Raw genomic sequence first — 23,271 nt, 5'->3', positions numbered from 1 at the left:
TCACAACTCCAGATGCGCTGGGCTGTCTGTACCACTCCCTGCAGAGTCCTGCAATCGGTTTGTGAATTCCTGAACAGCCTAGAACCTATGCTGATTTAAGTTGGATGTGAGAAGGTTATTTATTAAGATACAGCATAGAAAGGGCTCTTTCATCCCTTTGAGTCGGGCTTTCCAGCATCCCCTGATGTAACCACAGCCTAATCACAGAACAATTTACCTGTTAACCTGTTAAACTATCCAGTATGCCTTTAGACTGTGGGAGGAAACTGGAAAACTCACGCATTTCTTGGTGAGGATGTATAGAGACTCCTTAGAGATGACGCTCTGAGATGTAATAGCATTGCGCTGACTGCTGCACTATATATGAATAGTATTGATATATATGTCTAATATATATGATATATAATGTCAGATGTCTAATTGACTAATTCTCCAGTGATTGCTCTCCACACACTTAATGTGTTCCGTCATTCATCCCAGTTTTGCATTCATGTGCAATGCCAGTTCTGACTCATTAATGCTTCTAATTATTGCTCATTGAAATAGTTAAAATGTTTTGACATTCTGTAAGGAGAAATGAAGTCACAGACATCTTCAATAACATAAATAAAAGAACAATAGTAATTTCTTTCAAATGCGCAAAAGGCCTTTATACAAATCACAGTGAGCTGTGCATTGAAACAGGACTGAACCTAATTTTCTGCTCTCTCAGGATAAAACTGATACTAGTCATAAAAGAGATGTAGAAGGCATGGGAATTCCTGAGATTAAATATGGCGAGTCGATGTGCTTTGTCCAACATGTGAACAGTGGACTTTGGCTGACCTACGCAGCAGCAGATACCAAGACAGTTCGCTTGGGCCCCTTAAAGAGAAAAGTAAGTACATCCACTTCCCAATTACGAGTTAAGGCTTCAGCCTTAAGATCATAAAATTTGTTATTTACCATTGAAGTTAATAGTTTACTCACTTAATTGTAAATTTCTGTATTGGAAAATGACCGTGCTGCTTGTTTGTGTTTTAAATTTTCTGTGAAATATACATCAGCCTCCTATCTGACACAAGACCTTCAAGATCCCACGTGAGAGAATGATCCAAAATAATTCGAGCCTAATAACATTTTTGTGATCGAATACTTGTGTCTAGCAATATTGCACAGGGATGTTTGTAATAGACACGAACGATTGAAATGGATGGGCTGGCTCAGCTCGCTGCCCCTTGAAGTCTACTCATCTTCACGCTGAACTGAAGCTGTGGCCTGCAACTAATGAGCTCCTGAATCGGCTGTGACTGGCTTCGTGGCTGTGGGCTCACTTTCGTGAACTCCAGTTCTGAATATTATTATTTGGACGATTTGTTTTGTTTCTGCACATTGGCTGTTTGACAGGTTTTTTTTAATGGGTTCTTTGTTTTATGGTTGCCTGTAAGGAGACGAATCCCAAGGTTGGAAATAGCATACAATCTTTGATAATAAATGTACTTTGAACTTTGATTAGGATGGTAATGTAGGAGGCATAATTGGGAAGTTCACAAATGCAATGAAGATTGGTGGAGAGTAGTCTTAGGCTACAAGATGGATATCAGTATATTGCTGAAAGAGCAGAGGAGTTCAATCCTGAAAATGTGAAGCGATACGTTTTGGGAGTATTAATGTGGGTAGGATATGCACAGTAAGTGGTAAAGTCCTAGGGAGTAAGAAAGGACAGAGGGACCTTGGTGTGCAAGTTCAAACATCCTTGAAGATGGCAGTGCTGTTGGATAATACGCTTCAGAATCAGAATCAAGTTTATTATCACCGCATGTATCAAGAAATTTGTTAACTTGGCAGCAGCAGTTCAATGCAATACATAATAGAGAAGAAGTAATAATAGCAGTAATCAAAAAAGTAAATCAATTACAATATACATATAGTGAATAGAATAAAAATTGTGCAAAAAGCAGAAATAATATTTCTTTAAAAAGTGAAGGAGTGTTCACGGGTTCAATGTCCATTTAGGAATCAGATGGCAGAGGGGAAGAAGCTGTTCCTGAATTGCTGAGTGTGTGCCTTCAGGCTCCTGATCCTCCTACCTGATGGTAACAGTGAGAAAAGGGCATGCCCTGGGTGCTGGATGTCCTTAATAATGGACGCTGCCTTTTTGAGACACCGTTCCTTGAAGATGTCCTGGGTACTTTGTAGGCTAGTACCCATGATGGTGCCGACTGAATTTACAACCCTCTGCAGCTTCTTTTGGTCCTGTGCAGTAGCCCCTCCATACCAGAGCTTATTGGCATAGACAGACATACATACTTTATTGATCCCGTGGGAAATTGGGTTTCGTTAGTGGGAAATGCTGGTCTTCATTAGTTAGGGCATGAATGCAGGAGCATGAAGGTTATGTTCCAGGTTCACAAATCACTGATTAGACCTTATCTGGGAATCTGCATGCACTTCTGATCAATGCACAATAGGAAGGATGTGATTGTACTGGACTTGCTACAGAGGAGACTCAACAGGCCGTTGCCTGGATGGATTATTTTAGCTATGAAGCTGGTTCTGTTTTCCCTGCAGCAGAGGAGGTTAAGAAGGTCCATGATAGGGGTGCAGATCCTCTCAGGCTTATGACCACCCATCTTATGGACATATGAATGAGCTTCCGTAAATATTGTTGAATTCAAATGAGAACCAGTCTGGGAAAACAAAATCTGTTTATGTGCAATCTCCATGCAGTAGTCAGACACCATCCCCTCAAGCACAAACTGCTAGTTTCACTGTGAGAGGCGGTTTAGAAGAGCTGCTTTGGAAATTGACAAGACTCACTTCTATTAAAGCTTGTGCAACATTACTCTATAAAACAGTGTAACAACCACAGATACTTCAAGCCCATGAAAACCATCCATCAAACAGGGACATCCTGCCTGCTTCTGTACCATTGTAACTGGGCGGAGGAAGCCAGTAAGTAATCCTGGGGATGGCCTGTATATAAAATTGAGGTATTTAGGTAGAGTAGTCTGCAGGAAATTATTCCCCATACCACAGGTGAACAAATACAGAGGACACAGTTTTATGGTAAGGTCAAAGAGATTTACATGCAATCTAAGGAAATCCTTTTTCTGTTAGAGAATGGAGAGTAACTTGAATGCACTGCCGAGAAAGTGTAACTTTTTAAAAATATTTATTGCAATGTCCTGCTAAGACAAACAACACATTTCACAACATACAGTATGTCAATGCTAATAAATCTGATTCTGGTGGAAGCAGAACTGCTGACAGCCTGTAAGAGGTGTCCAGATGAACACTTAGGTCAGCTTGGCACAGAAGGCTATGGGCCCAATGCTTGAAAAATAGAGTTAATGTGTTATAATGAACATGTTGGGTCGAATAGACAGGCTGTATGACTGTGACTCTATGATAAAGACTAGTCCTTAATCTCTCTACCCTTGTGTGCTTGAAGCTGTTTTCTCATACCTTAAATTGTTCCCATGCTCCAAATCATAAACACAAGTGATTCTGCAGATGCTGGAAATCCAGAGCAATACATGGAAAATGTTGGAGGAACTCAGCAGGTCAGGCAGCATCTGTATGTAAAAGGATTAAAGAGATGAGTCGTTTTGGGTTAGCACCCTTCATCAGGCCCCATGCACCAAATAAAACTCCTTCAAAAAGAATGGAAAATTAGGCACAATCAAGAATTACTGTCATTTTCATCCATAGTTTGCTCATGACCTGTGCAGATCCTGATGGGGCACTGCCAGCAAAATGCATCTGCTGATGCTTTATCGGACTGCAGTCAGAAAAGAGCCTCTGTGCTTAAAGGCACACTTTGCATGGTAGCTAGACGGCCGTGTCAGGGGCCTCAGTAGGTCAGTCGACCATGGATATTGCTCCCTAGCTGTCTAGATACGCAAGCCTGGGCGGTATAATATGAACAACGTTGCTCATGTAGCAAGCTGTCCCTCTCCGTGCATCTGATGAACCCAAAGAAATGGTGGACACTGATACAGTTTGGCACCAGCAACATCACAGGAGTTGCCAGTCAGTGTTGAACTCAACATTAAGACTGCCTTAGGGACTCCAGCTCTGGATTTTTCCCTCTGGGGTTCCTCTGACTGGGTTTAACTACAAGGCAGCGGAGGTTTGAGATCAGAGTTTTCCTCCTCTTAGATAAGCTGCCAACCATGGCTGATGAGCCCCGTCTACCTGAAGTGAATGGTTTTAAGGCACCAGTAACTCACCTTGGCCCTTTCTGTCAGTCAAAATGGTTCCGCCGGGCTTAATAGCTAAGCCATGCGTGAAGGCCAGGAGCTGGACTTGGTTGTCAGAAGCTATTTGAGGTGCACGCCATTGTGAGCATTGAATTAGGTAGTGGGAGTTTGTCCCCAGCTATTGTCCCCAGCTACAACAACCTTAAGGAACCTAGACAGCAGTAACATGTTATGTATGCCATAGAAAAGATAGAACTGGAGGAGGTATGTTAAGAAAAACAGTGTTTTCTGTGTTGGATTCTGATATTTTTAATTCAAGACTCTTTCGAAAGTCAAGAAGGAGGCACAAAACATGTTGCTTCATGATGATTTTGTTAAGCATTAATAGAACAAAGAAAATTGAAAATAGACAGTAACAGGAGCAGAGGCTAAAAGCAGAAGGGAAAGAAGAAACAAAAAGAAAGTGGTGCTGTGTAGTCAGTTCATTTTATATCCCTTAAATAAGAAACAATCCATCCAAATTCACAGACAAGAGTTAACCAATCGGATAGACCAATTCAGATAATGCATGACCGAGGGAAGCTTCCAGAATCAAACAAATATAACCATTAGGGAGACACACTGGACAATCGCATATGCATATTGTAGCCACTAGGAAGCATACTAAACAGTTACACATATACTAGTGGTTGTAAAAAAAATAATCAGGCAATTATTTGTTAAACTGGAGTGAAAATAACAATTAAACAGTCTAATCCAACATCTGCAAAATAAAATAAAAATCTACTGAATGAGATGAAAGCCTTACATGAGCAATACCTCAAAAATTTTGTAACATCATAAGTTTTGTGAAGGTGATCTTAAATGCAGTCAAACCACTTTTAAAAACATATGACTTAATCAGAGAGAGGGGGAAATGCATTATTCCAATTCTCTTTCTGAAATGTCACTCTTCCATTCCATGGACGTTTATCCCAAGCCCAGCCTCTATTTTTCCTATATAAAATGAAGTGCAAAGAGTATTGGAAATTTTTTCTTTATTGTACATCATCCATTGAGGCAGAAATGCTTGGAAAAGGAGATGGGAGAGTTCCTGATCTTCACACCACGTCAGCTTTGCTCCTCTTCAACATGGGTGGAGAGGCCACTCAGCCATCCAATAAGTGATTCTTCCAGAACATTACTAATCAGAGCACAATCTAAGCACTTGGTGAACTATGGCCCTTAATCAAATTGTAGTGTTCAGTTTTTTTTTTAAATCATCCAATAATAGTTATTTTCTGGATTAGGGTGCTCCTGTTTAAACTGCGGAGGTTTTCTGGATGGTTTGTGTGACAACTAGCAACATTAGATGTGTGTGTTTGATGAAGTGAAAACATCAGATACAATTTCATAGACCTCAACTAGAATTTCTTTGGCCAGTTTCATGAGCATTAAAATTTCATTCCAAACTCCCTTTTAATGTGACTTAAACAAGGTCATGAGAAGAAGATAGTGGAAATTAGAATGAAACCAGAAAATGGTGGAGGTACTCAGCATTATTCACTTGCTTGTTGTGATTTTTAAAAAGTCATTGATTTGAAATTTTAAATTTGTTTCCATTTGCTTGGCTAGCTTCATGTAGAACAAAGAGCAATACAGTGCAATACAGGCCTTTTGGCCTACAATGTTATGCTGGCCTTTTAATCTATTCAATCTAACCTTTCCCTTACACATATCTTCTATTTCTCTTTCATCCATGAGCCCGCCTAACAGATTCTTAAATGTATCTGCCTCTACCGCCACCTCTGGCAGCGTGTCCCTTTAATCCACCACTCTCTGTGTGGAAAAACCCTACCTCAGATATCCCCTTTCATCCAATCCAATCTCAGACATCCCCTTTCATCCAATCACCTTAAAATTAAATCCCCTCATATTTAGCCATTTCCGCCCTGGAAAAAGTCTCTAGCTGTCCATCCTATCTATGCCTCATCACCTACACCTCTATCAAGTCATCCCTCATCCTCCTTTGCTCTGAGGAGAAAATTCCTGGCTCGCTCAACTTGTCCTCATAAGACATGACCTCTATTCCAAGCAGCATACTGGTAAATCTCCTCTGTACCCTCTCTAAAGTTCCCATGTTCTCATAATGAAGCAACCATAACTGGACACAGTGCAAGTGTTGTCTAACTAGAGTGTTATAGAGCTGCAATGTTGCCTTGTGGCTCTTGAATTCAATCCAAATTAAAGCCTACACATCATACGCTATGAATGTGGATCCGAAAATCCTTCCAGGACGTTCTTTTTTCATTCCATAATATGTTGACTTTGAATTACCAGTCATTCCAAACAAAAACAACCCCGTGTGAAATAAGCTTATTTCTTTTATTGTGCTTGAGAATATATTGACCTTCCATGCATACAGCTACTATACAAGTAGCAGCTTAACTACAGTATGTCTGCCTGGCAAATGGTATTAAGAATGAAGAAGAGAAGATGGCAGCGCGATGCAGCGCGCAGCGGCCACTCCAGGATGAATATCTATAATCTGTCAAGTAGGATGCCGTGTACAATCCTGATTTGATGGGGATGGACGTGAGAAGCACGGAGGAACATCTGGTGGAACTTCTGAAGTGCCTGTTTCGCTGCCGCTGCTACTGTGCGATCGAAAAATCTCCGGAGAGGAAGGCCCCGAATCCTCGGCTTTGCCTGTCGCTTGGCAGCCGGGGCTGAGGTCGAAGTGCTCGGCACTCGGTGTCAGAGGGCTGGTCGGAGGCTCGGAGTTTTTGGACGAACTCATAGTTGGCTGTGGTCGGGTGCTTCCAGAGGCTGCATCAGCAAGTTTACGGCACTGGAGGTTCATGGCAGGAAGAGTTTTTCTTCCTTCTACCGTCTGCGTGAGATGATGGGCTGTCGGGACTTTGAGACTTTTTTTTTACCGTGCCCATGGTCTGCTCTTATCAAATTATGGTATTGCTTTGCACTGTTGTAGCTATATGTTATAATTCTGTGGTTTTTGTCAGTTAGTCTTGGTCTGCCTTGTGTTTCTGTGATATCATACTGGAGGAACATTGCATCATTTCTTAATGCATGCATTACTAAATGACAATAAACGAGGACTGAGTGTCTTCAGAATCTAATCTAAGTCCTATTAAAAACAATTAAGGAAAAGGAAGTCTATTTTTGTAAAGAAGACTTTCAGTGCTGAAATCAATAACCATATAAAGAAATTGTGTTTTAGGCTATACTACACCAAGAAGGCCACATGGATGATGCGCTTTCGCTCTCGCGTTCCCAGCAAGAGGAATCACAGGCTTCCCGAATGATTTACAGCACCAATGGCCTCTTCCACCAATTCATTAAGTAGGTGTCTTTCTGTTTTTATTTTCCTTGAACAAACAAATGAATACCTGGATACATATTGTACGTCAGTCCAGATCAGTGGAGAGATTATTCAAATGTTAGCATCAGATTGAAATTGTTCATTTTCTGTGCAAATAATGATTGACATATTTGCATTTGTTTTGCCATTTCATAACGATATTTAACATCACCAATTGGAGCACTTTCTTCTGTTGGTCAGTTCTCCTGATTGTACCACAGTATAAATGAATGAAGTCCAGCAAAAGAAATATGATCAATGTCTGTTTGTTGAGATACAGCCTGAAATAGGCTCTTCCTGCCCTGCAAGCCATGCCACCCAGCAGTTCCCCGGTTTAACCCTCGCCTAATCATGTAACAATTTATAATAACTAACCTACCAACTGGTACGCCTTTGGACCATGGGAGGAAACTGGAGCACCTGGAGGAAACCCAGACGGTCACAGGGAGATCGTACAAGCTCCTTACAGGCAGCAGCTGGAATTGAACCTGGATGGCCTGTACTGAAAGCATTGCGCTAACCACTACACTACCATGCGCTGTCATATGTACGTGAGTATTTAGTGTAAGTCAGCAGGATAAACACTGAAAATGATCGTAAGAATGACCATGAATTTTCATTGGTTGGCTACAGAATATTTAGAATAATAGGTTTCTAGAACTGAATTCCTATGTTCATTGTACTCTTTATTGTTCTTTATGAAGAGGTCTAGATATGCTAAGTGGAAAGAATAGATCTTCAGCTCCAGTGTCCTTACCCATCGATATCATCATGCTGAGCCTTCAGGATCTGATCAGCTACTTCCAACATCCAGATGAGGAGCTTGCCCATGAAGAGAAACAGACCAAATTGCGCTCACTCAAAAACAGACAGAATTTATTCCAAGAAGAGGTAAGCTAACAGCTCCTTTTTAAAAAAATAAATAAATAGGAAGAATCTATTGATGGAATTTGTTAATTTCAGAAATAATGCAAAAGAAACAATTGTTAACCTGTCTTACACCCCTCAAGCTAATTTCCACTGGCTTTGAGAAAACTAATTACAACTCCAATTTTACCTGTGAAACCATTGATAAAGCACTTGCCTTGTTTATTAGGGCTCCCCATCAGTCAATGTTAATGACCTACTTACATCTGTGGTTAAAGCTCACACCCAACACTATGATGATGCATGGAGGACTCTGTTAATGGAGTGTTGTGTGATTAAAGGTGTTCAGGAAATCATTGATTTATTGAGACACATTGCAGAACAGGTCCTTTCAGCTCTTTGAGCCATGCCGCCCAGCAACCCACTCTTTTAATCCAAGCCGAACCATGGGACAATTTACAATGACCAATTCAACCTACCAACCAGTACGTTTTTGGACTGTGGGAGGAAACTGGATCACCTGGAGGAAACCCCTGGGTTACTGGGAGAACGTACAAACCCCTTACAGAAGCAACTGGAATTGAACCGGGGTCACCTGTACTGTAAAGTGTTGTGCTAACCACTACGCAACTGTGTTGCCCGTATGTTAATGTGAATGCAGATTGATACATTATTTTCTGAAATCTTAGGGCAGCACAGTAGCATAGTGGTCAGCACGACATTTTACAATACAGGGGACCCAGGTTCAATTCCTGCCGCTGCCTGTAAGGAGTTTGTATGTTCTCCCCATGAGCCCGTGGGTTTCCCCTGGATAATCTGGTTTCCTCCCACAGTCCAAAGGCGTACTGGTTGATAGGTTAAATTGGTCATTGTAAATTGTCCCGTGTTTGGCTAGGATTAAATTGGGGGATTACTGGGTGACATGGCTTAAAGGGCAGGAAGGGTCTTTTCTGTGCTGTATCTCAATAAATTTTTAAAAAGCCATTACAATTTGGTGTGATGTACCACCAGCAAGAGGAAGGTTGACATTTGCATCTGCAGTGCAAGTGTATCGGTAAGGAATTTTTATTGAGTGTAGTGATTTTTTTTTAAATATGCTTTCACCCCAATTTTAGCCATGTAGTTCAATTCTGATTATATGTGTATCCAGCAACCTGGCACAGGGAGCAATACAACTGGAGACACGAGAGAGCAGATGTGGAGGCCTAGGAATGGTTGGTGTTTGGATTGAGATGCTGCTTCAGGATGAGGGTATAGAGGGAAGTTGGCCAGTATATGGAAGTGAGAGGGAGGGGTGAGATGACAGAGGCTGGTAAGTCATACGTAGGACCAGATGAGGGAGGGACGATGGCCAGATGGAGCAGGAAGAGGGAGGTAGAGCGTTGTCAGAGGTTGGTAGGTGATAAATGGAAGCGTAATAATACAAAAAAAGGCAGATGGGAACAGATGTTGGAGGGGAAAGGGTGGAGCCAAGCAGGGTGTTGGGATCTGGGATGAGAGCCGATTTCGCTTGTTCTCTGCGATGGTCACTCCTCTCGCTCTGTGGCACTGAGGATATGAAGACTGCCTCAGCTATTGTGCTCCTTGCCCACTCATACGATGAACTGATAAGTGAGGCTTTGGGCTGTTTTCCAGGGTTCGGATCTGGGGACTCGATGTTTGGTTCAGATTGTTGTTGTTGGTTTCAATTGTTTGCATGATTTGTGCTTTTTTTTCTCGTGTTTTGGGTGTTGGTCTTTTATTATTGTTTTTTGTTTAATTAGGTTCTTTTGGGTTTCTTGTTTAGTGGCCTCTTGTGAGCAAACAAATAGGGTTGTTTAGACTGAGAGGTGATAATGGATGGAACTGGGTTGGGGACGGGATAGGAAAGGTGAACTAAGATAAAATAAATACAAGTAAATAGGTATGTGAGCAGCTGGAGGGGGAGGGTGATGAGTCAAGATAACTATGGCTTTACAGAGTTGAATGTTGGTTTGAAATTATCCTTCTTGAAACCAATGGAAATGAGCTTCAAGGTTGTAAAACAGGTTGCCGTTGTATTACTTCTAAAGGGAGAGAGATTCTAAATGGACTGGTGGGTATGGGATGGGAATAAATCGCCTGAAACTGGAAAATGCAGTTTTCATCTGAATATTGCAATGACATTAGATGTGCAATGAACTCTGACTCACCACACATACGGCTATCGAGAGACACAGAATGGCTGGCTTCACACGGAATCGAAATATAGTTGGATAAGCTCAATATGATTGCAATATTCTGTTGAGTACTCAGTGGAAGTTCTTAAATGGCACCAATCCATAGCAAAAGCACTAACCTTCAAATGATGTAACTGGTGTTTTTAATTGTGTATCACTTTAGGGCATGATCCAGCTGGTGTTGGATTCCATTGATCGACTGAATGTGTACAACAGCGCTGCTCATTTCTCTGAGTTTGCAGGAGAAGAAGCAGCTGAATCCTGGAAAGAAATCGTTAACCTTCTTTATGAGCTATTAGGTATGGAATTTAAACACAATGAACTGATGGAAAAGATGGGACTCCTCAATCTCCTTTCTTCATGACGACAGTTGGGTGTGGTGGCCTCAGAGTTCAAGTTGTTGAACTGGCTATCAGATCTCTTGGAGACATCTTGAGTTGCACCACAGCAGCAGCAGAAACATTTCCAGCTATTTTATATAGACAGCCATTGATAAATCTTATTGATAAACATGAGATTGCTAGATTGTCATGAACCAATAAACCCTTGAGTGAAGGAAATCTGCCATCCTTAGCTGATCAAGGTCATAGGCCCACCAGTGCATTTGAGTTTTTCTTTAATTGTCTCAGTTCAGGGATGCACCATGATAATAAATCTTAGTTTGCAAATAATACCCATATCCTGTGAGTAATTTTATTAAAAAGTCTTGCCAGAATATATGTTATGTGGTGTTAATCATTAACGTTTGATAGAATTCCCTGATATGGTTGTTCTTCAGCCTGTCATCTATATTCAGTCAGGCAGATTATGTAGTTATGTATCCCTGTGCTGCTTGAGGGACCATGCTGTACACAAATTATCTGATACTTTTTGTAATATTATTAGGCTGTACACATTTTAAGAGTATAACCTTGTTGGTTGTGATGCCTTTTATGAAGTTTTGAGATCTTGAAAGGTGCTATATTGGGGTGGCATGGTAGTGTAGTGGTTCGCACAATGCTTTACGGTACCAGTGACCCGGGTTCCCACCGCTGCCTGTAAGGAGTTTGTACGTTCTCCCCATGACCATATGGGGTTTCCTCCAGGTGCTCCAGTTTCTTCCCATAGTCCAAAGATGTACCAGATGGTAGGTTAATTATTCATTGTAAATTGTCCTATGATTAAGCTATGATCAAATCGAGGGATTACTGGGCGACGCAACACATAGGACCAGGAGGGCCTATTCCACACTGTATGTCAACACATACAAAATACTGGAGGAACTCAGCAAATCAGGCAGCATCTATGGAGGGGGATAAATAGTCACTGTTTCATCTGGAGTAGAAAGGAAGGGGGCAGAAACAAGAATAAGAAGGCAGGAGGAAATAGAGAATACTGTACAATCTGGTGGGTGAGACCATTGAGGGGGAGGTCAGGTGGGTGGGAGAGGAGAGATGAAGTACTAAGCTGGCATTTGACAGGTCGAAGAGACAAAAGGTTGAGGAAGAGGAATCTAATAGAAGAGAGCAATGGACCATGAAAGAAAGTGGAGGAGGAGGGAGGTGATGGGCAGGTAAGGAGAAGGGGTGAGAGAGTAACCAGAATGAGGAATGGAAAAAGAGGTGGAGGGGTGGGGGGAAATTAGAGAAATTGATCTTTATGTGTTCAGGTTGGAGGCTACCCAGACACAAAATGTTGCTGCTCCAACCTGAGCTTGGCCTCGTCATGGCAGACATGTCAGAATGGGAATGGGAAGTCAAATTGAAATGGGTAGCCACTGGGAGATTTTGCCTTTTGTGGCGGACAGAGTGAGGGTGCACAAAGAAATAGTGCCTTAACCTCACTGGCCTCGAGGAGGCTGAACCAGGAGCATCGGATACAAACAGTTACAATGATAGAATTTTTTTATTCATAATTCTTGTATTTTTCCCTTTGCGTACAGCTTCTCTCATCCGTGGAAATCGTAGAAATTGTGCTCTCTTTTCTGATAACCTTGACTGGTTGGTCAGCAAACTGGATCGTTTGGAAGCTTCTTCAGGTACTTTAATGTAGTGATTGTCATATTGGATGCTTGCCTTGTCAAATACTTGACAGTACAGAATGTTTTAAGGTTTGACTACTGTACAATATCTGTCTGTGAGAGCTCTAAGCTGCTTCCCTCTTGGCAAACCTTGCCAAAGGTTTCTGCATCTGTGTCCATGGTGGAGTGAATACAGCAAAATGGGCGTGAAATCCTGAACATCCTGGTGTTATCCCCAGCTTTTCGTTCTTATGCTGCAGAATTTGTAGAAATATTTGTGTAAATATCTGATTTAAGCTAGCAGATTGTCATCTTAAGTACAAAATTTAAGAAAGTGAGAAAAAGAAATTGTTTAAGGTATTGTCAAAAGACTATAAATTGAAATCCATTGACAACACCTGACTTAAATTTGAAAGTAAAACTAAAGAACGGATGTGGCCAGCCTTCTTTGAATAAATCTCGTATTGTTGTATTGGAGAGGTTTCAAAGGAGGTTCACGGAAATTATTCTGGAATTGAAAGGCTTATCCTTTGAGGAGTGTTGGTTAGTTCTGGCCTGTACTCACTGGAATTCAGAGGAATGAGGGGGGAGCTTATTGAAACCTTTCAAATGGTGAAAAGCCTCGATAGAGTGGATGTGAAAAGGATATTTCCTAGGGTGCGAGAGTCTAGAGGGCATAGCCTCAGAATAGAGGGGCGTCCTTTTAGGATGGCGATGAGAAGGAATTCCTTTAGCCAGTGAGTGGTGAATCTGTGGAATCTGTTGCTGCAGGTGGCTGTGGAGACCAAGTCATTGAGTATATTTAAGGCAGAGGTTGATGGATTCTTGATTAGTCAGGGCATGAAGGGATAGGGGGAGAAGGCAGGAGATTGGGCTGAGAGGGAAAATGGATAAGCCATGATGAAATGGTGGGCTGAATGGCCTGGTTCTGATCCTGTATCTTTTGTCCTTTAACCGTTTTTAATGTTATTTGGTTATGAATATTGTTTGAAATGCTTTTACCCTTTTGCTTTCTTAAAATGCACCTGGTTGATTCAGTTACCATCCCTAATATCTTATTTGGTTTGTGGTCAATGTTTTCCAGTGTAAAAGCAGAAATATGATTTAAAATTGTTCTGATGTTGATGTTAACAAATTTCACAGCACATGCCGGTGATAATAAACCTGATTCTTATTCTGGCATGATAGGTATCCTGGAAGTCCTGTACTGTGTTTTGATTGAAAGCCCGGAAGTTCTGAACATCATAACCGAAAGCCACATCAAATCAATTATATCCCTGTTGGACAAACATGGACGAAATCATAAGGTACGTTAATAAATGGTGAGAAGAGATTTGATTAGGTATTTTTAAACAAAAAGGTCTGCTGCATTCTACTATAGGGAGGATATCTCTGCAGCAAGCATCTCAAGTTAAGGCACAATTTTATATCCATTTGGGATCTGTCATGGAGAATATAATTCTGGAGGCAGTTTCAGGCCTTGGAATAGAATGGATGGTAAACTAGAATAGACTTAGAAGTTGAGGTGGCAGATACAGTGGCAGAGGAACCTTTCCCACAGACTGTTAAGTACAAAATTGTACTTGAATCAGAATCAGGTTAACACCTTTCCCACTTCCAACATCAGGCACACCCTTACTGGGTGTCAGTCACCTGACCTGACCGCTCTAAAATCAAGCACTCTCCACTTTTTCCCTTCCACCCATTGAATCTGCTTCTATTCCAAGCTTAATATCCACTGATCATATTCCTATCAAACTGCTGACCGCCCAACCCCTCTCCCTAGAAACCATGTTTAAAAAGTTCTCCCTTCAAGACCCAACAGAGTGTTCCTCGTATAGGCCGATCTCTCTGCTCAATGTTGATGTAAAGATCTTAGCTAAAGTTTTGGCTCATAGATTAGAAACCGTCATTCCCTCCACTATCTCTGATGACCAAACAGGCTTTATTAAAAACCGTTTCCCTTTTTTTAACATTCAGCGTTTATTTAATATCTTATACTCACCTCCAAATGGGATTCCTGAATGTGTTATTTCCCTCGATGCGGAGAAAGCATTTGATCGTATAGAGTGGAACTACCTTTTTGCAGTTTTAGAAAAATTTGACCTTGGCCAAAGTTTCATCTCTTGGATCCAATTGCTGTACCTGTGTCCTACTGCCTCTGTTTTAACCAATTTTCAGAAATCCCAAGTATTTAATCTCAAACGTGGCACCCGCCAGGGATGCCCCTTAAGTCCCTTTCTCTTTGATTTGGCTATGGAACCTCTGGCGATAGCATTTCGAAACTGCCCTGAATTGACTGGGATTTGGAGAGGGGGTGCTGAGCATAAAGTTTCTCTCTATGCTGACCTTATTACTCTTTCTCTCAAATCCGTCTACATCCCTACCTCTAATGTTTTCACTTCTTGACCAGTTTAGCCAGATCTCTGGCTATAAACTTAATTTACATAAGAGTGAACTTCTCCCAATTAATAAAGAAGCACAAGAACTAATATTTCATGATATCCCTTTTAAAGTAGTCCATAATCAATTTATTTATCTTGGAATTACAGTCATAAGGAAGTTTAAAGATCTCTTTCGTGAAAACTTTGCCAACCTTTCATATGCTATAAAACAGAGTCTGGTACAATGGTCACCTCTATCTATGTCTTTGGTAGGTCGTATTAATGTTGTTAAAATGTATGTTCTCCCCAAATTTTATACCTATTTCAATCTATCCCAATTTTTATTCCTAAATCTTTTTTTGATTCCTTAGACTCTATTATTTTGTCATATCTGTGGCAGAATAAGTGCTCTAGAATTAATAAAATCCATCTCCAAAAATCTAAAAAAGAGGGTGGCATGGCTTTACCTAACTTTAGTTTATATTATTGGGCAGCTAATATACGTTGTGCTACCTTCTGGTCTTTCTTCCATGGCCAACCCGAGTGCCCTAACTGGGTGGCGATGGAGCTGAGCTCCACCAAAGAATTATCTATCTCTGCACTTCTTGGCTCTGCACTCCCTAGTAGTCTGCCCAGATCAATAGCTAATCCTCTTGTTAGACACACTTTGCGTATATGGGCTCAGATCAGGAAATGCTATGGTTTCCAGGGGTTTTCCGTTTCCAGCCCTATTGCTCATAATCACCTTTTTTTACCTACTACATACGATTCAGCATTCCAGGTTTGGTATAGGAAGGGCATTAGACATTTTGAAGATCTTTTCATTGATAATCGCTTCGCTTCTTTTCAGCAGCTCTCTGTTAAGTTCAATCTGCCCAATGCTCATTTTTTCAGATATCTCCAAATCTGACACTTTATTGCTCTTTTAATTCCTAACTTCCCTGAAATGCCTGCGAAAAATGCTATGGACCTATTTCTTTCCATGAATCCACTAGGTAAAGGCTTAATATCAATCATCCGAGATAAACTAGCGGCCTTACGACGGGTCCCCATGGATAAAATCAAAATGGCCTGGGAGCAGGATTTAAATATCTCCTTATCTGAGGAGAGCTGGGATTCAGTTCTCAAATCAGTTAATTCAACCTCTCTTTGTGCTCGTCACTGCCTTTTACAGTTTAAGATTGTTCATAGAGCCCATATGTCTAAATCTAAACTATCTCGATTCTACCCTAGCGTTAGTTCGCTCTGTGATAAATGCGAGAGGGGCGTGGCCTCTCTCATCCATATGTACTGGTTCTGTCCTAGCTTGGAGAAATTCTGGAAAGATGTCTTCACTACGTTATCGTGTATTCTGAATCAGCACCTAGAACCAAACCCCTTAATTGCTCTGTTCGGTTTTTGGGGCGAGACAGATTTATGTCTGGGTCCGACCAAATGCTGAATATTATCCTTTGCCTCTCTTCTGGCTAGACGCTTGATCCTCCTCAGATGGAGAGATGTTGCCCCGCCCACTCATGCTCAATGGCTTAACGACATCATGGCCGGTTTGGACCTCGAAAAAATTCATTATTCAGTTCTCAATTCGGATCTAAAGTTCCATAAGGTCTGGGGACCTTTTATCGAGTACTTTCATAACCTTCCTCTTAACTAGGGTTTTGTTTTCTTTTCGGTCCCTTGCTTTCAGCTCCTTTTTTTTCTGGTAGAAGGCATTGTTATCCTCTGTTGCTGAGTGTATTCACAGTCTGGGAGCTTGGCTGTCCTGACTTATACTCTCTATATTGTGTTGTGGTTGGTCTGGAGTTGCTGTTGTTTTTTCTTGTGTTGTGGGGCTTGGGGAGGACACTAAGCTTACTTGTCTTTAGTTTAGGTGCTTTTTTTTTGCTAAATTCTCTTCCTTTGTAGCATATTGTTATTGTATGCTTAATTTTGCACTGTTTTAATGTTCCTCATTGGGATTTGGGGTTTTTAATTTGTAAAATGTTTTGAAAAACTAATAAAAAAAATTTTAAAAAAGTTCTCCCTTCTCAGACCCTGACTCTTTCCTTCAGTTCTCCTTAGAAAACTAATCTTGGCCCCTTTTCCTATCATCAGTCACTTTTTCCTCTTTGAAGTATTTGGGTGTGGTCACTTTGCAAATCCAGTTTTAGCCCCAGACCCTGTACTGAAGGATCTAGCAATTAAAGATAACATCTTGCAAAGACAAAGATGAGCTACATTATTTACTTATTTAAATTCCTTATTTACCTATTGTCTGAGGCCTCCATCAGTCAGAGTTGACCATGGATGACCATCCTGGATGTCTAGATACACAAGCCTGGGCAGTACGATATGGAGAGCAAGCTGTTGCCCGTTTAGCAAGCTCCCCCTCTCCACACATCTGATGAACCTAAAGGAACAGCAGAGACCGATACAGTTTGGTACCAGCAGCGTCGCTGAAGTTGCCAGTCAGCATTGAACTCAATGTAGGACTGGCTTAGGGATTCCGGCTCCAGATGTTTCCCTCTGGGTTTACTCCCAAAGCTATGAGTGGGTATAGCCGCAAGGCAGCGGAAGTTTGAGATCAGAGTTTTCCTTCTCCTAGATGAGCTGCCAACTACGGCTGACGAGCCCCATCTGCCCAAAGTGACAGGTTTTAAGGGGCCAGTCACCCACCTCTCCCCCTTCTCCTGTCAGTAGAAATGGTTCCGTTGGGCTTAGTACCTAAGCCACACATGAAGGCCGGCTGAACTTGGTTGACAGAGGTTATTTGAGGCACGAGCCATTGGGAACATCTAATAGGTAGTCGGAGCTTGTCCCCATTACCACCCCCAGCTATAACAACCCTAAGGAACCTATAAATCTTGTAAATTATAAAACCTTCTCTTCACCCCTCCACTACTGCCTCAGACGTCCTCCCAACTTCAGTCCTTTACCCACCACGTTTCTCATCTGCTTTCTGTTTCTTACCATCAAGCACAACCCCATCATTTTTGATGTGCCTGCTGAAACACCGAGTTCTCCCATTACATAATCTTTGGACGTCCACTAATTCTAAATTGTCAGACTGCTTGTCCAATGTTGAGTAATTAATGGGCAAACATGACTCCTGTGAAATTTTGAAAGATGTAATTGCATTCTGTCTCCACTGAAGATTTCGTAGTCTTGAAATGAATCTAGAGAATGTTTATCGCACCCACTGAGGTAGTAACGTTGTTTGACCAGGTGCCAGTAGAGGACTGATGAGTGAATAAAGCTTTGTGCAAGTTGGTGTATGGATAGCAGAGTATGCAATACGATGATGGCTGGCAGAATGAGAGAGCACCCCCCCCCCCCCAAGCATTCATTAGATAGAGATTATTTTATCAGACTTTAAATAAACTAAGGTTGAGCCAATATTGTAATTTTAAAACAGGAAATTGACAGTTTTATTGATAACACAGGATTCTGCAGATGCTAGAAAAATGGAGCAATGCTAGAGGAACTCAGCAAGTTAGACAGCAGCAGCAAATAAATAGTTAAGACGTACAAACAAGCTGGATGAACTCAGCAGGTCGGGTAGCATCTGTTTAAATGAGCCAAAAAATCAAAGAGTCGGAGAGAGGCGGAGATCACAGAGGAGGGCCAGTGAGAAATAGTCTCACTGAACTCCCATCGAAGAGAAGATTTAAACTTCTTCAGGGTAGGCATACCTCAAAGAGACTTCACAGCAGAGTAACGAATAGTAAACACAAAGTACACTGCAGGTGCTGTGGTCAAATCAAGATGTACAAACAAGCTGGAGAAAGTCAGCAGGTCAGGCAGCATCCGTTGAAATGAGCCTTGAATGAGCTTGTACATCTTGATTTGACCACAGCATCTGCAGTATGCTTTGTGATAGATAGATAGATAGACAGATAGATAGATAAATAATAAATAGATACTTTATTCATCCCCAAGGGGAAATTCAACATTTTTCCAGTGTCCCGTACACTTATTGTAGCAAAAACTAATTACATATAGTATTTAACTCAGTATAAATATGATATGCATCTAAAATCACCCTCCCAAAAAGCATTAATAAATAACTTTTAAAAAGTTCTTAAATAGTTTACTGAAGTGCATTGAGTGGTAACTTAAGCTCAGTCCTAACCCCAGCACTTTAACATGTCTTGCCCCGGTGGTTGAATTGTAGAGCCGAATGGCGTTGGGGAGTAATGATCTCTTCATCCTGTCTGAGGAGCATTGCATTGACAGCAACCTGCCGCTGAAGCTGCTTCTCTGTCTCTGGATGGTGCTGTGCAGAGGATGTTCAGGGTTTTCCATGATTGACCGTAGTCTACTCAGCACCCTCCGCTCTGCCACCGATGTCATACTCTCCAGTTCTGTGCCCACGACAGAGCCCGCCTTCCTTACCAGCTTATTAAGACGTGAGGCGTCCCTCTTCTTAATGCTGCCTCCCCAGCACGCCACCACAAAGAAGAGGGCGCTCTCCACAACTGACCGATAGAACATCTTCAGCATCTCACTACAAACATTGAATGACGCCAGCCTTCTGAGGAAGTACAGTCGACTCTGTGCTTTCCTGCACAGGGCATCTGTGTTGGCAGTCCAGTCTAGCTTCTCGTCTAACTGCACTCCCAGATACTTGTAGGTCTTAACCTGCTCCACACATTCTCCATTAATGATCACTGGCTCCAGATGAGGCCTAGATCTCCTAAAGTCCACCACCATCTCCTTGGTCTTGGTGATATTGAGACGCAGGTATTTATTGTGTAAATAAATAGTTGATGGTTTGGGCAGAGAGGACTGGAAAGGAAGGGGGCAGAAGCCAGACTAAGAAGGTGGAAGGAGAGGAAGGAGTACAAGCTGGCATATGATAGGTGGGACCAGGTGAGGGGGAAGCCAGGTGGGTGAAAGAGCTACAAGCTGTAAAATGGAAGAGGTAAAGGGCTGAAGGAATCTAATAAGAGAAGTTAGTGGACCATGGAAGAAAGGGTAGGAAGAACAGAACCAGAGGGAGGAGATGGACAGCTGAAGAGAAGAGAAGGGTTGAGCGGATAGCCAGAATGGGGAATGCAACAGGAGGGAAGGATGGAGGGGGACAAGTGGATAAGGAAGTTGCATAGATAGCAATAGTGATCCCTACAAAATGTGATGAGGTGGTGGGGGGGGCAGTAGGGAAAGATATGTTTGGTGGTAGGATCCCACTAGAGATGGTGGAAGTTTTGGAGAATGATGTGCTGTCTACGGAGGCTAGTGGGATGGTAGGTAAGGTCAAGGGGAACCCTATCCCTGTTGTACACACAAAATGCTGGAAGAACCCAGCATCTCTGGAAAAGTGTACAGTCAACGTTTCAGACCGAAACCCTTTGGCAGGACTGGAGAAAAAAATACCTGAGGAGTAGGTTTAAAAGGTACAGGTGGGAGGCAGAAACACAAGGTGATAGGTGAAACCTGAAGGGAGAGCGATGAAGTAAGGAGCTGGGAAGTTGACTGGAAGAGACAGAAGGCCATGGAAAAAAGAAAAGGGGGAGGAGCACCAGAGGGGGGTGATAAGGTGAGAGAGGAAAAGGGGATGGGAAATGGTGGAAGGGCCATTACTGGATGTTTGAAAAATCGAGGTTCATGCTGTTAGGTTGGACGTTGTTCCTCCAACCTAACTGTGGCCTCATCACGACAGTGGAGGAGGCTATGGTTAGACATATCAGCATGGGAATGGGAAGCAAGAGAGCTTTAAGACCGTCCTGATGAAGGATTAAAGTGCATAGGAGCAGGATGCTCTTTGTGAAAATTAGGAGTTCGGGGCAGAAATGGAAGCTGGTGAGAGCTGCCGTCTGGCCCCAGCGAGGTAATGATCAATCTGCCAGACAACCAAAAGCAGTCTGTGTCTGTGGGTTTATTGGTGAGGTTGGGATCGGTGCAAAGAGAGTGGATTTAGAGGGTATGTGATCCAAGTAGGAGAGTGGAGTGGTAAAATTGAGAAGGTTGTTGTCTTATCAGCAGTTAAAGCTAAGGATAAGCAGAAGGCAAAAGTGGGATGTCTAAGAAGGAATGAGTTGAAGATGGGAAAAAGGTTATTGATGGAGTAGTGGGGGGGGGTGTTGGGGGAGGTGGGGAATCCTTGCCAAGAAATAGGCCTGGAGGTGACTAGAAGAGCTTAACACAGAACTACTGATAATGTGAATACGTAGTCCAGAGCCCATCTTTGGTTGAGATATGTTGCCTAGACTTATATTGACCAGGTTCAGTCTCATATCGTGGCCAGGGTGAACACTGTGGTGGGGAAACAAACATTTTGGTGGGCACTTTAGATAATTATCTCTGCTCTGAAATTGAGGTTGAGTTACAAATAAATTACATTTTAAAACTGAAGTTTGCAATATAGTCATTGAAAAGTAACGGTAAGTCCCAAACAGAAATCAAATTGGATTGTTCTCACGTTACGCAGGTGCTGGATGTATTGCGCTCTCTCTGTGTCTGCAATGGTGTGGCTGTACGATCCAATCAAAACCTCATTACAGAGAACCTGCTTCCTGGCCGTGATCTACTGCTCCAAACTAACATGATTAATTATGTCACCAGGTATGACAGACAAAAGTTTATAAGTTGCTGACTATGTAGTCTGCTATCACCAGCCTTTTGGTTATTTTCTACCAAGTCTTATCCATGACTTAAAGCTTAAATGAATTCATTAAGGTTTTAAAATCAGAACTGGATACAAGCAGCTGAACTGTCGTTCTCTGAAGGTGCTCCATTTTCTTGTTTTTGGAGTTGAGTATCTGCTTGGCTTCTTTGCCACTGGTTTAAAAAATATTGTTGTGCTCTCTGGGGCTGGAGCATGTATCTAATGGTTTTGCTTCCAAGAATGCCATCTGAATTTTCCCATTAGGACCAATGAAACTTGTGTCTTCTGAAAATAGGTGTGTATCACTTCTAAATATATTCCAAATATATTAAGTGTCCTTTAATAGTCACTTTTGTTTCACACCTGGGGAGTTCCTTATGGTTGAGCTTGGATAACTTCAGACAATCTACAGATGTCTCTCTGAGGTTCTGGAGGGTTGCCCTGGCTCATGCTAGGGTTTATGCTAAAAGGATAAGATGCAATTTGCAAAAGGGTTGAAAATCAGTCATAGTGGAAGCTTGGCCATATCTTTTTGATAGAAAACTGGGTTTCTATCCAGTTACCTGGGTTTCAGCACCTAAGTTACAGGGAAAGGTTGAACAAGTTAGGTCTTTATTCTTTGGAGCGTAGAAGGTTGAGATGGGACTTGATAGAGGTATTTAAAATGATGAGGGGGATAGATAGAGTTGACGTGGATAGGCTTTTTCCATTGAGAGTAGGGGAGATTCAAACAAGAGGACATGATTTGAGAGTTAGGGGGCAAAAGTTTAGGGGTAACACGAGGAGGAATTTCTTTACTCGGAGAGTGGTAGCTGTGTGGAACGAGCTTCCAGTAGAAGTGGTAGAGGCAGGTTTGGTATTGTCATTTAAAGTAAAATTGGATGGGTTTATGGACAGGAAAGGAATGGAGGGTTATGGGCTGAGTGCGGGCCAGTGGGACTAGGTGAGAGTGAGCGTTCGGCACGGAGTAGCAGGGCGAGATGTTTCCAAGCTGTAATTGTTATATGGTTATATGGAATTTGAAGCTTCATATTCTAAAAGATGGCTCTTTGGATACATGATAATTCGTCTTGGCGGGTTAATGTCTCACAAGCGGCCCCTAAAATCATTCTTTTCTAAAATCATTCTTTTCTAGACAGTATCGCTCATCATATATTATGTTGATTATATTTTGTTCAGGTTCTTCTACACAAAATTTAACTGAATGCATGAATAAAATAAAATAAAATTCTTTTATCTTGTTTTTCTTCCAGCATGAGGCCAAATATTTTTGTGGGGACGTACGAAGGTTCTACACAATACAAGAAGTGGTACTTTGAACTGATTGTGGATTACGTTGACCCATTTGTGACACCGCAACCTACTCATCTGCGAGTAGGTTGGGCATTAACAGAGGGTTACAGCCCTTACCCAGGAGGAGGAGAGGGGTGGGGGAGCAATGGAGTTGGAGATGACTTGTATTCCTATGGTTTCGATGGACTTCACTTGTGGTCAGGTCAGATATTTTGTTCTTTCTGCTGTTTTGTTAGTTGCTATTATACAACTGCTCTCTGGGGCTGTACCCACCTATTTTTAGAATGAACATTATCCACTTCAAGTGTGAGGGGAAACTGAACAATGAAAGCGTCACTTGACATCCAAGTCTATTCCAATCGTAAAAATTTTATTGTTTTATACCGGTGAGGAGCAAACTGC

General features: G+C 41.9%; 1 protein-coding gene across 1 annotated transcript in view; it reads left to right on the top strand.

Annotated features, from left to right (window-relative positions):
* LOC132381739 (ryanodine receptor 1-like) overlaps positions 1–23,271 on the top strand; it is a 500,293-nt gene that overhangs the window by 55,789 nt on the left and 421,233 nt on the right. Inside the window, exons 12-19 of the mRNA XM_059951310.1 lie at positions 713–877; positions 7,405–7,526; positions 8,250–8,436; positions 10,774–10,909; positions 12,532–12,627; positions 13,798–13,916; positions 21,400–21,533; positions 22,830–23,071. Coding sequence (XP_059807293.1) covers positions 713–877; positions 7,405–7,526; positions 8,250–8,436; positions 10,774–10,909; positions 12,532–12,627; positions 13,798–13,916; positions 21,400–21,533; positions 22,830–23,071 — 1,201 coding nt within the window. The remainder of the gene's footprint in view (positions 1–712; positions 878–7,404; positions 7,527–8,249; positions 8,437–10,773; positions 10,910–12,531; positions 12,628–13,797; positions 13,917–21,399; positions 21,534–22,829; positions 23,072–23,271) is intronic.

The sequence above is a fragment of the Hypanus sabinus genome, chromosome 26, assembly GCF_030144855.1.
Source record: "Hypanus sabinus isolate sHypSab1 chromosome 26, sHypSab1.hap1, whole genome shotgun sequence".
Classification (NCBI taxonomy): domain Eukaryota; kingdom Metazoa; phylum Chordata; class Chondrichthyes; order Myliobatiformes; family Dasyatidae; genus Hypanus; species Hypanus sabinus.
Note: the sequence above shows the minus strand (reverse complement) of the source record. Positions and strands in the feature narration are given on the sequence as shown.